Genomic DNA, 15,663 nt, shown 5'->3' with positions numbered 1-15,663 from the left:
GACAGGAGGGACACACAAAGCAGGGCAGAGGCAAAGCACTGAAACACAGGCCAAACCTGTGGAAACACACGGTCTAAGAGGCATTTCACTCGCACAAGGTTGGATTACGTGGATTCTTTTGTGTCTTTGTGACCTTCAAATTGAAATTGTGGTGAAGCTGCAGACTTTTAGCACCAAGGCAAGAGGCATAGCAGGTTCATACGTTTTGTCTGCGGGACGAAGGGTGGAACAGGAGCTCATTCGGGCCGATCAGGGGCCGATCAGGGGGCGATAGAGAGCTGAAACCATGAAGTACCTGTTCACATGTCGAATTGACTTACATCATTTCCGTTTGCAAAGACCACATGTGGCTTTGGTTTTAGCCGACAGGAGGCAGCAGCTCTCCTCCAGCCCCTGAAGGAAGACGTTTGCAAAAGAGCTTGGTGCGTTCATCCTGCTGACTCTTTGGCCCCAATGGAAATCAGACAGCAGGTTTCATGTGTGCGACATCCACAAGAATCCATTTTGCCTGTTGTGGTTGCTTCTTGTTGTTGTTTTGCACTTTAATTTGACACCATTGATGAGCAAATCAGTTGGTATTTATGGACAGAAATACCAGAAATTCATTTTAATACCAAGTATGAACAGGGCCAAAATAACAACAGGCTGGCTATAAATTATATGGTGAATAGAAGCAACAAAGGGATGCCTCTCACATTGCAATTGGTCATTTTGTGGTAAGAAAAAAAAAATTCATGATATATTGCTTAATGTAGCTTTAAGTAAAGCTAAAATTACAGCTTTTACAAAAGTATATAAGTCATTCATTCACTTCTCTCTGGCACCTCCCCCAGGCGAGGAGGTCCCCAGCTCCCTCTGTGTGGATGACCCTCCTCCCACGGTGGTGCCCTGCGAGGCGGCCTGTCCCGGAGACTGTGTGATCGGCCCCTGGTCGTCTTGGTCGTCCTGCTCGCACAGCTGCGCCACCAAGAACGCCGAGGGCCGACAGAGCCGCCGCCGCAGTGTGCTCGCCCTCCCAGGACAAGGTAAAGCCACGCCCCCTCTCACCTGTCTCACCTGTGCTCTGTCCACCAGCTCGCTGCCCACGTCCTCTTCCATTTAGTCTGAACTAACCACTGTCTGTGCACACACACACACACATACACACACATGAGACCTGGTGTTTGCAACGACAAACAAAAACACTTTCATTAAGTGCGTGTAGGTCGACTCACTGCTGTGTTCTATCACTGCCAAAATATTTTATTCATGTGAAAATATCAGGGATTATTACTTGTAGATAATAAGAAACGGTGTTTTGAGAGTGGCTTGCATCCATAATTTGTAGTTAGAGGAGAAGGCCGAGGCGGGCTGGAAGTTGAAGTGAGAGCCCAGTAAACATGCAGAGCGGCTCAGAGGAGCTGGCCTGCACCGTCACTGCAGCATTTAGCAGTGTTAGGTGGCAATCATGTAAAATTAATGAAACTCATGTACTAGGTGCTAGCTAATTACAAGCTTCAGACGGCATAATCCTACTCAGATAGAAAGTTTAGAGCAGCAGCACCACCCTGAAATCAGAAAAATATAGCGAGATAGTGCCGGCTACCTAGGAAGCATGTTTTATCTCCCATCAGATGGCTCATGTTATTCATAATATCTCACTATTGTAGTCAGTGGAGCACATCCTCATACAAAGTTTGCTCGCCGAACAACTCCACAGTGTACTGAGATAGAGATCCATGATGGTAGCCACAGAGCCACTGCGGCGAGATAGTGATCGGTCCCCCCGAAACATCATCCAGCCTGGATTAGCAGTGATTACAGCGCGGGCTTTTCCTGCTGCATGCTAAAAATCCACAATATTATCGTTTGGATATCTTTTGTATTCCTGCTGGTGCATGAAGCAGCAACTTCACGCAGCACTAAAGTGTGTAGTTTTCTTTTTAGTCTGTGTTATGAGCTTACAAAACCAAAATATCAGTTACATGTTTCATGACTTCGACATGTATGCTGGCAGTCAGTGCCTGTAGTCTGTGACTGTGTCAGTAATTGCAATCAGACAGCACAAAGAATGCAGAAACTTCAGCTGTAGCCGCGCCCAACAGAAATTGAAAAATCACCCACTGCCTCCTCTGCAGGTGGTCACAGATGCATTTGGTCGTATAAACCGCACAAATTGTAAACATAAATCGCGTCCAATACACACAAAACGTCCAAGCGGGCACAAATAAAATTGCATACATGTGATGGGCCGTTAACAACAAGATGAGGTGAGCGCTGTGGGCTGCATGTTATGGGAGGAAGGTCCGTGAGAGGAATCTGCCTTCAGTGTGTGGCCGTAGATGCATGTTTAAACCATGAGTGTGTGAAGCTTTTCTTAATAACACCTCCAAAAAAATCTATGAATAATGGCACTGCTGAAATATGTAAAAATGGCCATGTGAGGCCAACCTGATGGAGCTGGTTGAGCTTCACCACAAACACTCGCAGGTTTACTTTCACCTGAAACTTTTTATGTCAGAGATTAATCTTGATGTTATTTTTTTTTTTTTAATCTCAAAACTATTTGAAGTGCAGCCTGACCATCTATCATTGCGGGCTCTTTTCTGCGGCCAGCATTCTGCCGCTTACTCCGAGACCGGCGCTGCGTTTTCAGCTCAGCTGAGCCTTGGCAGCAGAGCTACCACCAATTAATCCCTGTAACCGAATGCATATCTGCAATACGGGCTGATAAAGGAATCTCAGCTTAAGCCAAGTTCCACACAGTGTTGTTTATTACCACATTGCTGGTTATCTCCAGGCTGGCAGGAGAGGGGCTGTGTGTGTGTGTGTGTGTGTGATGTATCTGTGTGTTTCTGTCTGTGTATGTGTGAGATTGGAAGGTGTGGGCAGATGTTGGTTTGAAAACAAGGATCAATACGAGCACAGAGAAACATTCTTGATTTGTGTTCCAACATTATCAGCAGCATTAAAAGCTATGAAAGGTGTGATGTGTGTGATGTGTGTGATGCACAGACGCCACTACACCTGTTTGTTTCGAGCTGAGCTTCGGTGAGGCTCCTCTCTGAGTCAGCGTGCACCTTCAGGCGCCCGCCGCTCTCCAAATAACCCCCAGCATCCGTCTTCAAATGAAACCTCCCTGTTTCACCTCCCGCTCACATTGGACAGGCCCTGCGTCGGCTCATGTACCTTCCAATTACGACACAGTATATCTTTCAGTCTCAACAGCATGAACGTGTGTGTGTGTGTGTGTATGTCCTCGTGCAGTGTGTGTGTATTTGCTTGTGTGATGTGTGTTTGTGCTGCTCGAGTGTGTCGCGTCTAAGCTTGCCTGTGGTTGTGGTGTGTGTCCTGGTGTGTTCAGTCTGTTTTGGGACATCTGTGATGTTGTTAGCGTGCATCATCACTTATTCCTGTTCAGGCACGCTATGGGCTCATTTACTGTGCATTTTGGAAGAATCAAAAATCAGAATCAAAATAAATAAATAAATACAACTGCTAAAAAAGAGTATGAGTGGTGGAGTGTGTCACCGAGATCTTCATTAGAAATTAGATGTAAGCTTTTGTCTGTATTCTGTCAAAACTGTAGTGTCACCTGTCTATAAAAAAATGACTTCGAAGTTAAACCTGATCTGCATGTCAGGCTCCATTTCAACAGTCACCATCATCAAGGCTCACTGGAGAACTGGCTGTATGAAAATAATGGATAAAGATACATAAAAAAAAAAACAGGATGAAAAAAAGGGATAGCTGAGAAAAGGATATTTTTTTAATATCTAAATCTATATTTATGTACTGTACTGGCATTTTTTGCTTGTTATTAGATGGAGAAACAAAGAGAGAGAGAGAGAAAGAGAGAGATTTACAACAAGCAGCCAACGCCAGGGGCACTCCACGAGACAAACCTCCCAAAACAGGATTATTGTGTTGAGTCTCTTCTAACCAGCTGAAGTGAGCGGGCCGACGCTCCCCGCTGTGCAGATTAACAACAAACTGGCCCAACATGAGGCTGAAACAGCAGAACAACCAGTGATGATATTTGACTGCTGGTCATCACCAACACTAACCCTGGCAGACATGTGACTTAGTGAGCCAATGAGATGCTTCCAGTGATGCAGTGATCCTCGTAGCGACAAGTCACTCAGCAGCCACCAGCTGGAGGCCGACTGGCAAAACCTGACAGGGCGATCAAAGCTGCAGTCCTTTCTTGTATCCTGGTAGTTTTATTTTTTTAAACAAATGTATGCTTTTTCTTTGTAAAGGAGCTGCACATCTTGCATAAAAAAAAATGTAAATATAAATAGAAGACGGGTCTATTTTTAGCTTTGTGGAGCAGATCTCTGAGAGCATACACACTCCTCCTGTTGGAGCCAGTTTCATTGATTAGGGGAAGCATAATGTCACAGCATCTGCTCCACAAACAGTCTGCATGTCATGTGTTCAGTGTGGCCGAGGTGTGAGTCACATGTTTCCACAGGCAGCAGGTGCAGGCCAGGAGCTGTGAGCCCGCGGCCGCCGAGCTCGCTGCAGGTCAGCTGGCAGTGAAGAGCTCTGCAGGCTGTGGAGGACGTTCCTCGAGCTTTAACGCTGTGGCTCTCTCATGTGTGTTGAAGGGAAGGAGTGCCCGGCAGCTCCGGCCCTGGAGGAGTGGAGAGTCTGCAACGACCATCCTTGCATGGTTTTCTATTGGGAGGCCTCGGCGTGGGGCCCCTGCATCGAGGACAACTCCATGAGCTTGAACGGGACGGGCCTCTGGAACGGGACGACCACCTGCGCCGTGGGCGTCCAGATCCGCAAAGTCAACTGCATGAAGATGAACGCCGGACAGGTCATCAGCAAAAGGTGTGCACCCTCACCAGCAATGCATGAACGTGACCCCCCTGTTTACCTGCCTTTAGCCACCAGGTCAGGAGTCCTGAGGGGACGGGGTGGTGAATTATGGGTAAGAAGTAAAAGAGAACTCATTTAAAATCACTCTCTCCATGTTGTAGATGCATCTTCTTTGTGCTTTGACTCTCTGATGGACGGACCCAGACGACGTGACGCTCTGTGAAACTCTGTCCCCCGACACTATTTTTACATCTGTGGCTTCTTTGTACAGCTGTTTCTCTGTGTGTTAAGGATTCATTTTCTGTGATCCTGATATCCATTTTGCTTGCGCGCCACCATTATCTGCTTCTCTTTCAGTGACACAATATCAAACACTGCTAACGGCTTTTGTACTACAGCCATAATGATGTTATAGCCCACACCAGGAAGCTACATTTATAAATAATTCAGCCAGTTTGTCCGTCTTTAGCTCGGTATATTATTGACAGGGCCATAAAATGGGTTACGGAGGCGCGCTCGTCCTCTCCCCCTCCACAGAGGTTTTAATGAAACCTGTCATTTGTGCTCCGGCAGCAGTTCTGTGCAGCACGCCGCTCCTTCAGCGGCGTCTTCGGCATCGCCGCGGCCGGAGAGCGCTCATTTATCTGAGCGGCACCTCACACTTAGTCTTCGATGTTACTATTCATCATGGAGGCTGCGGCCGGCATGTCGACTCACCTGTGCAGCAGAGGGCACGCACAAGGTTAGCTAGTGGCCATGCAGACACACTGATATGGAGTATGGAGCTTCATATGGTTTGATTAAGACACAGGAGACATCACACACTCAGGCAGCCTGTCTTCTAGATGGAAGAAAATGAACAGAGCAGGGGGTTTGGTTTCTGTTTAATATGATAGTTTTTATTCGTCGCCTGTTTTAGCGAGCTGCTGTTTTCCTCTGCCTCCGTTCTGCACCCTGAGGTTTGATTGAAATCACTGAAATATAATCCGTAATATACAGTAAGTAACATCCATTGTTGCTTTGGCATCATTGCAAAGGAGAGTCTCTCTCAATGTGTCCCCGAGGTTTTTTAAAAAAAAAAAAAAAGTCTTAACGTTGAGTAGAAAATGCAGGAATATTACTCAGGTTTCCTCTCTCAGAGAAAAAGGACACCCAGGTGTTTCTGATGTTGCTCAGCTGACTTCAGTCATCCAGCACATGGCGGAGCGTCTTCCTCAGCTGCAGTCTTTAAGGTGGTGGCTCAATAAAAGGTTAGCCAGGCTTTCTTGGTATCAGTATCAACCCTCAGGGCACGTTATATTGATTTGAAATTAATTCACCATCTATCCCCTTCACGACTCTCAGGTTGAAATGTTCATCTGCGAGCTGGAGCAGCAGAAGGAAAGGTAAAACACAGAATAAGAAAACACAGTCACTCAGGAAATGTCAGTGTAAGACGCGGACTGTAGTTTCACATGAGGGCCTGTGGGCGGATGATGGCAGCACTTCACGAGTTTACATTGTCCATTTACAGGGAAAAAAATCCAGACTAATTAATATTAATCATGTTTAAAAACAGGTGTTACTGATTTATGCTGCGTTTCTGATGCTGATATGTTGCTGAGTGTAATAATATTTTTCAGACACAGTGCACACAGAGAGCAGCTGCAGCTACAGTGGAGCACAACGGGAGGATGAAGTGGAATCTCCCTTTTTTTCACTGGATGTCTCCTCGTATGTTTGTTTAACATCGTTGCAAAGTCTGAGTCTACAGAGAAGCCCCTTTTATTTTGAAAGCTTGACACTGAAACCTGACACGAATTGTTTCTGGTTTAGGTTTTGGATTTTTTTCTTTCTCTCCCCCAATTAAACAGCATTGTAGCTGCACTGAGAATATCTCTGGATTCAGTTTTGGCTAGTTAAGCATCAAACAGCAAGACAGCACCAGCAATGAGATGGTAATTGCCGGTCCTTGTTTTTTTGATCAGTGTTAATGTGCTTACGGCTGGATTTTCCCTTTAACTTCATCTGTGTAGGTTTATGTTAGTGTGACTTGGAAGTGATGGATCGGGTGTCTGATTCCAGCTCAGAGCAGCAAACCAGTAACCCAGGAGAGGGTTAAAGTTTTAGCGTTGCCAGCCGTGTCTCTCTCTCTCTCTCTGTGCCGCCTGATGTGCAGCTCCTGTACCCTGATGCCTTCACTCTGGACTTACTACATGATATCCCCCCAGCTGCTGCGCTGCATTGCCATGCCCTCTGGCATGCATCACTGGAGAGACAGAGAGAGAGAGGAGGGATGACGCTGGGGAAGGCTGAGTTTTCTATATCTGGCCTCCTCTGGCTCTGGCTCTGCTATACTTTGATCCCTCTGCTGTGTGTGCTGGCTGTCTGCAGCTGGCAGGATGTGGCACCACGCTGCGTCTCCAGTGAAACCCTGGATCTGCTTGTTGAGTACAGGGAGGCAGTCACACTGCAAAGAAACTGTGATGGCCCGCTGCTGCATGGGGGGGAGGAGGGGCTGATGAGGACATCAAAGCACATGACTGTATTTGATTATGCCTCGCTGGGTGAGACCCCCACCTATTCAAGGTTGAACAATACACAAAATAAAACAGCCAGAGGCCGTGCTTGTTGCACAGATTTGTTGTACACCAGCCTGCCACAGTGAACAGAGGGAAGAGGGCTGATGATTTGGTCGTTTTAGATGAGGTAATTGGTGAAAGCACTGCCTCTTTAAAGCCTATATAATGGTGTCCTTGGCATCCCAGCAATGATTCATTGGTAAACAGTTTGCATATCCTCACTTTTCTCAGCCTTAATTAGCAGCCATGCTGTGGACTTTGATTGATTTCCCTCCTAGAGCACTCAGTCTCCTGGGTGGTAACGAAAGGCTACCGTGGTCGCTGTGTGTGTGGGGGGAGATAAATACACTCGGCCATTTCTCCAAACACATCCAAAATGTGGTGCTGTAGCACATAAACCCACACACGACTAATAACTCCAGGTTCCATGTTTGGTGATTGTCATGTCATCCATCCTCTCTGTCATTTCACAAACACAAATGTGTGTTTGGCTCCTGGATTTTCCGTTTAGTTGGTGGTGGTGGTGTTGTGGCAAATGAGTGAGCGGTATTGTTTTATTCAGGTGATAATCAGGAAGACAGTCTCAGCCAAGGTGTGGCGTCCTTGGAAGATATTGCATATTAATGACTCTTAAGTAAGCTAATTTGTATTCACAACTTGACAGGGGAATATGATCCATAAACTGCAAGTGCTTTGCGTGCCTGACCGGCGGAGGGATCTTTGTCTGTACACAATGTGGGATTTGGAGCCTGACAAGCAGCCGGACCTGTGAGAAAACTGTAAATCTTTGCATTTCTTCACATTTCCCCTGAGCGAGGCGGCGCGAGGACATGCAATCAGTCAAGTCGGCCGGCGTGAGATGTGTGATGCCAAGGACAGGGCGGCTGTTTCACTGCGCTGTCCGGTTACCAGCATGACTCAGGATGCTTATCATTGGTGGCCCCGGGGGCAGAGACAATTTAAGACCTGTGTTTGTCTGTAGGTGCCCGGATTCTGCCCGTCCAGACACCGTCCGGCCCTGTTTGCTTCCCTGTAGGAGAGACTGCATCGTGACGCCGTTCAGTGAGTGGACAGCCTGCCCGTCAAGCTGCATGCCAGGTAGCCCTCTGGGAAAGCCGCTCACTTTGTTATGAACTCGGTTATGTAATACATGTCTAACATTTCCTCAACTCTTTGCAGATTAATAAGATCTCTAGGATGTGCAACACGTACCGGCAAAGTTACTGGCAAAGTTAGCAGATATTTCAAGGCCTTTGTGTCTAACATCAGGACGTTCTGGCAGAGCTAAATCAGTGATGCTGAAGAAGAACAAATCAATCATACATTCAGAATAGAGCTGGACAATATATCAATATGGTGATAAGAAACTATGACGTTAAATTAAAAACGTTAAATTATTAAATAGCGATATTATCTGGGATGCAAAATTCTGAACTTATTAAACTGTGGTAGATGCTCTGTAATTTGACTCTGCGTTTGGTCATCATATCTACATTACTAATAATTGTTTTTCAGAATCTCTTGTGTGCAAATATGTTATGAAAGCCCCACTAATCTGTGGAGTCATCACAATATCGATATCAAGGTATTTGGTCGATGATAATGATTTTGTCCATGTTGCTCAGCCCAAATTCAGAGAAACGCTTTCTCACACTGAAATAATCTGTCCTCCTTCAGCTTACACTTTGATACTCAAAATAGTCATATTTGATATTACTTACTATGATGTATACTGTAAATTTATGTCAGTAGATTGTACTACCTTCTTAGGTGGTCAAATCTATGGGTTACTTAACGAAATATCTAAATACTGAGTCCTCCACTGCTTTCGTGTTATTGTAACTTATATTTTTGTAACTCCCAAATGATATGGTTTTCTATGGGCTAACAAATTTTTAGGAGCCCTTACAGCAGATTAAAATCTTTCAAAACCTAAAGAAGAAAAAGGCTTTGAAAACAAGGCTTTTCTTAGCCCCTGAAAAGTTTCTATTTTGGAAATAAAAGCTTTTCCTCCAGCAGCAACAGGAATCAAATCAGTGTATATAGGGTACACTTAACTTAACATTAAATTGTATACATGTATAGCATTAAGTAGCCATAAAATGATATGTGCTGCAGCTGATACATAACGGTAAATGCCCTGTGGCAACTCTATCACTGCATGTTAGATATAGTGAATAACAGTAATACAGTAACAGTAGAGATCTGGTTAAAATGACAGAAAGTGTTCTGCACACTTTTGCTGAGCCTTGTGGAACAGGTCTCCAATGTAATCAATAATCACATTCAGACATAAATGACAGTGGTAATTGTCCATGGCATTAAGCTGACCCACTAAGAGGAAAATAGAAATTTAATGGGTTTGACCAAAATGTGTACTATAAGTGTCTCGGAAATCAAAAATCTAATTGTTTCAAAAGAATTGAGCCGCCGTCTCATCTCTGTAAATATGCTTTAGTCCATTGGGTCCGCTGACAATGTGATCACTTTCTTAATTGCCCCATTTTCAATGTTTAGTAATTAGTGTTGTGTAATGAGCCTTGGAGCCTGAGCCAAATGAAGCCATTACAGTGTGATGTGTGTTGGAGAGCAGACTGCAGAGGAGCGGAGGACGTGGCATCACAGAGGCTGGTCGATCATGATCACATCAGCCTTCAGACCTTGTTTTGTCTTTCGCCCTCAATCTTCTGTCAGCCTCTTCCTCTGGATGTTAACATAAAGCACCGGAGATAATAAGCCCAAGCAAGAACCGAGAGCACTGTACACACGGATTTGATTTAACAATGTTTATACGTGCAGGACTCTGTCTCAAACGTACAATATTTTCTGTACAACTGGTGCAACGTTTTGGCATGAATCAGTACTCTCCAATTTCCTGTTTTCGTGGGTAATCAATTCAGGGAATACCTCTTTAACTGTACATTCTGCCAGGTTTTAACTTGGGAAATTGTTTTTTTAAAAGCTATTTACATTCTTACAGCCATAAGACCGTCAGTAATGTGGATGGCACACTGCAAGACATTTGCAGAATGCAATAAAGATTCTGGTAATAAATTTGTTTTAATTTCCCTCAACTATGACTTGATCAATAACACTTCACTCTTAAAAGCGAAAGGAAAATATTAAATTGATTTGCAAACTGCTCCTGGAGAGCAAAACCTTAGGCACGTCTGGATTTCACTAAGCATCATTTGGCTTGCTGCTTAGCGCCGCTGTCAGCCCCTCATAATGAACCCAGCTGAGTGTGTGTGTGTTTGTCTGAGGCGGTGAGGTCAGTCCAGAGGACGGCTGCACTTCACTCGTGTCAGCGCAGAGTCTCCAATTACGACTGTAATGCACTCATCCATTTCTCAGGTTTGGACCTTATCATGATCTGCTGTCACTTTCATAGCTGTGAATCTGTGCCTGACTGCTGCATCCAACTCCAATCAAACTGGCTCCTTTTAATAATTGCAAATTAGCAGACATGAGCTTCCAATTAGAGATAAAGTGCAAATGTTTGTGTAAAAACTGAGTTGTGGGTCGACATGCAGTCTGACTTTCCTCTTGCTGTGTTTTGTAAAGGAAGAATTTGCAAGACAAATACACTCCGATAACATTCATTCATGAGGCCTATTGTGTGTCCAGGAGTTTCCCTGGTAATTACTGTATTTGTCAACCAGTTTGCTCATTGTCTTTTTACTTCCTGTGCCCCTTTGGAAACATTCGCTTCAGTTTAGCTTGGCACTCGGAAAACATGCAAACGAAGGCAGCTGTTTTGTCAAGATTGTGTTTCCCGTTTGACAGCGAACACAACGGTGGCCACGCAGTCTCGATACAGGACCGTCATTCAGAGACCCGCCAACGGAGGACAAGAGTGTCCGGACACTCTGTACGAAGAGAGGGAGTGTGAACCGCTTCCTGTGTGTCCAGTCTACAGGTAAACACACACATGCACCCACACTAAATCCAGTCTATAGCCTCAGGGCCACCGTACTCTCTTAGTTTCAGTTTGAGGATATTGTCCGTTCATTGATGTGCCGCCCAGTAGCTCATAATAAAAAAAAAAAACAAAAAAAAACACAATAATTCCTCATAAGTGGGATTTGCTTTTAAATTCCCAGTCTAATGGAGTGCTCATGTTCTGCCTGGACCTTATTGATGCCAGTGAAATCAGAGAAATCCACATACATTATGTTACTGTGATTACACAGCTTGCTCCCACTAAGAGCATAATGGCAAATATCATTAGATTACGCTGTTTACATTGCTTCTAACTTATTTGCATTGTTCTCTTATCCTATTACAATCGCAAGCCATTTGTGTTGCAGCAGTAAAAAAAAAAAAAAAAAAAAAAAAACATTTAGCAATTACATGTCACAGTCACTCTGTGCATGGATTATAACACCAAGTATAAATAGATGCACACAGGGAAAGTAACGGCGTTGTGTGTTATGGGTAAGAGGATTACATTTGGGCTAACTGTTCTTCTGTTTAGCTTAGCGAAAAACTCTCCACAGCTGTATTCACACTGCAGTGCATAATAACAATACAGTATACTGTGTTGTTGAACTGAGGGAAATACCTCCATGATTGATTGTGTAGGCTGATCGATTGACTGATTGCATGGTGAGTAGATGAGCCCGTGTTACTACAGCTAATGTAGACACACTAATACTGTAGCAGTAACAACAAAGCCAGGCTGTGTGGGGCGAGTTCACTTGTTTTGTGTAGGAGGAAGTGTTTATTCATACAGTTTTAACACATGGAAATCACCTGTTTACTATTCGCCTGTGTTATCTGAGTTTACATTTCAAATGGGAGTCTGAGTACCTAGATTATTCTTTACATAATCCCTAATACTGGAGTGTAAACCCTGTCCCCTACCAACACAAAGTCACAGGGATGAGACACGACAACAAAAGTCTTTTTTTTTTTCTCCAACATATTTCAGCTGCAGCACAAGCCTTCACGATTTGCCTGAATTGAGGCATCTCACCGAGCGCTGATCAAGTCTTTACTTGCCTTTCTTTCCATTGTCGTGTCTTGTTGCCCTCCATGTTAAGGCTGCACATGCACACTTTTTCAACAAACGTGCACGCCGAACAACAACACGCACACAAAAAAAAGTTATTTTCCTTCATGACAAGGAATGAAATAGTGGTGTCAGTGTTCATTTCTTGGATTATTAGTTGCGGTGGAGGTTGGTTGACAGTCTGTCAGTTGTCGAGGATGTGGGCGAGAGGTCAAAAAAAGGGCTTGGGCTGACTCATCTCTCCATACACCTATTAAATTTGCAACCTTCCTGCCTCTCCACTGTCCCCCGTTGTTGTTGCTGCTGTAGCCTCCATATTTTGATTTGGCCTGCCACCGCTGACAATGAATGATGCATGAATTTTGATCTGACGGCTCTCACAGCGGTCACATTACCCGGAGTCAGAGGCGTATCTGATTTAAGACCACTGTGTCACCCAGAAGTAGGACATTTTGAGAATGTAGCCTCAGTAATTTGAAGTGATACCATAGTTTTTGCTCAGCTGCTGCCTCTGTGCTTACATGTAGGTGGAAGACACACAAGTGGCACAGCTGCTCACTGGTCCCAGAGTCTATTAGACAAGGATTAGCTGGACCGGGGAAGCTTGTGGAAATGGCTTGGAGACAAGAGGTAAGTGTTTTCCTTTTGCACTCTTGCACTCTTCTCTGCACCTGCCACATCACAATTTTAAGCCTGTCTCCACCATCTATGCACTGTCCTCATTTAATGAGACCTAAAAGGCCTTTCAGAACTTCTTCTTTAACAAGCCGAAGTGGCTGCAACATAAAAGAAGACACCAATTTGTCCAGAGAACGCAGCCAGATGAACCTGTCGCTCTGTTGTTTGACGATCTCATCACAGCAGTGGTCTCTTACTAATGAATGCTACAAATCAGATGGCGGCAGTGCGCCTTAGCAGCAGGCTGGAGGAACAGTCTGCACCTTGCAACACACAAGACACACACAAAACACACACACACAAAACACACACGCGGTGAAATACAGAAAAGTGACAGTAAATGATCACCACCACAGGCAAAAAACAATCTAACATAATCTGTCATGAGTTTTAAAACAGTTAACCAAACTTCTCGAGCCCGGCTTCAGTGCCCTGTGAATACAAATTTACTGTGGCTGTGAAAATGAATTTCATCACTCGCTGGATTATTCCTTTGTCACCAGTCAGGGACATGATGGCACCACTTCTGCTCAGATTCCTGTGTGCTGTCCTTGATGAAGCGCCGCATTTCTCCGAGCGGAGCCGTGGAGCCGACTGTCTCTGCCCCAAATCGTTAAAAAGGCAGAGTGTTAATTGGATAATTTCAGACTCATTTAAAGGAGAGCAAATGTCCCAATAAATCCCAGAAACTGGCTGTTGTATCTAATTTATTGAGACGATTCAAATGAAGTTTCTCGTCGCTTCCTTGAGAACTCTCCGGCGTTTCTGCTCTCAATCTCGGCTCACTGTTGCTCTGCAGCCTGATAATGAATGACATTTCTCAAGTGAATTTGTGTGACTTTTACGGTGCGGATGGAAAAATGTCTGTCGTGATCCCAGGTATAGAGTACCCTCATTGACCTTTAAGCCTCCTAATTGAATATATTTAGAAAAGTGCAAAGTTAAATACCTGTGACATTTGAAAAACTTAAATATGAGGTTGGAATTGAAGATGTTTGCAAGAATTTTGGTCATTAGAAACACTGAGAGGAAATATCATTTTTAATTGCAGATGATATGTTTATTTTGGAAATTCACTTGTCATTTCTGATTAAAACCAGACTAGTGAGGAAAAAAGTCAGGTGTTTGATTGTTTAGGTCTTTACCTTTATGTTAATTGCTTTACTTTGGTCCACCGGCTCCAACATATGTTGCATGTGCTAAAAGGTTTTGTAATGTGTGATCGGGGGGGGGGCATCTGGAGCATTTCCCCATGCAAAATAGGAGAAGCTGAGATTTAGAGCAAGATATACCCTTTTGCACTGAGCCAAAACAGTGTGGAAAGCCTCACGCTGCGCAGCGCAAATGTCCTGGAGAGATGCTTCATGTATCCACACAGCTTTAATGTAAGGTTGTTTTGCAGAAGTAGATACTCAGGTGGTGCAACAGCAGTTAAAAGTAGTTTGAAATAAACCTTCTGAGCTGTAGATGCAAATGAGAAAACCAGAGCGTGTTGCCGTGCAAACAGACTTGCTTCATCAGCATATGGCTGAATAAATTGTCGGCTGTAAATTGCAGCCAGTCAACCAGCAAGAGCAGTACCTTGGCAGAGTGCAAGGAGACAGAGAGCAATGGTCTTTCACACAATGCTTCATTACAGCATCACAGCCTGGATGCAGGTAGATGTAGAATTTACATTAAGAGAGTATTTGTGCCTTTTTAATAGCCACTTCAAAAACCATTTGGCTGGCCTTTATGCTTGCACAGTCTGATTATTCACACTGACTGACTTTGAATTATTAATTATATATCTTTGAGGAGAGTATATGTATGAATGGAGCAATAATGTCTACGAGGAGCAAGAGGGCATCCGTCCTGTGTTATTACTGTCCTCTAGGAGAAGCTCCCTGATTCACAATAGCAGCCAATAACACACGGCCACACAGGAGTTATCAGCACAGTCGTGGCGTGTCTTTGACCGTTCAGATTGCTGGATAAACTTTGAACCTGAAACCTGGCGGAGGAGCATGAAGCTAGGATCAGGGCCAAGCTGGAAGATTTGTGTCTTACAAAGCCAAGATGACCTTGGTCTGCTGAAACACTTCCTACCATGTCACTTCACTGTATCCCCGGGCCTATGTGAGATGCAAGGCTGCGTGTTGAGAGAATGCTAATGTCTTACATCAGGGTGTATGACGAAATGAGGTTTGTGGTGCCTGGCATGCCGGGGGTAACAGATGAGATGCAGTCTTAAATAACACAACAGCTGATTGGTCAAATCCCACCAAGGCTAAAACCAAAACCTTTCACAAAGTAGGAGAGAAACACCAGAAGCCCCGTGAGATTTTGTGGCTGAAAAGTCAATGTCAGTGATGAACTAATGGATGCTGCACTAATTAACCCCCCCCTGTTTTAATGGAGCCAACCCATGGGTCGTAAACACTTGGATGTGCTATAGCCCTTTCTTACCAGAGTCCCCCATCCCCCGTTTTGAGCAATTATTCATCAGCAAACGAGTAATACAGATCAAATTTAAATCGGAATATGACTGGAGCAACGAGGGATCAAAGTCCTGTCTTGCCTGACTGTTTTTTACCAGCTGACTGGAGGAAAGATCTGGTA

The 15,663-nt window shown here is 44.4% G+C and overlaps 1 protein-coding gene across 1 annotated transcript in view; it reads left to right on the top strand.

Annotated features, from left to right (window-relative positions):
• The window catches only part of thsd7ba (thrombospondin, type I, domain containing 7Ba), a 171,007-nt gene that overhangs the window by 85,653 nt on the left and 69,691 nt on the right, over window positions 1–15,663 (top strand). The window contains 6 exon segments of the mRNA XM_030081611.1: window positions 834–1,025; window positions 4,593–4,821; window positions 8,353–8,468; window positions 11,157–11,289; window positions 12,912–12,976; window positions 12,979–13,014. Coding sequence (XP_029937471.1) covers window positions 834–1,025; window positions 4,593–4,821; window positions 8,353–8,468; window positions 11,157–11,289; window positions 12,912–12,976; window positions 12,979–13,014 — 771 coding nt within the window.

This window comes from Myripristis murdjan, chromosome 21 (genome assembly GCF_902150065.1).
Source record: "Myripristis murdjan chromosome 21, fMyrMur1.1, whole genome shotgun sequence".
Lineage (NCBI taxonomy): Eukaryota > Metazoa > Chordata > Actinopteri > Holocentriformes > Holocentridae > Myripristis > Myripristis murdjan.
This window is presented reverse-complemented; position numbering and strand designations above follow the sequence as displayed.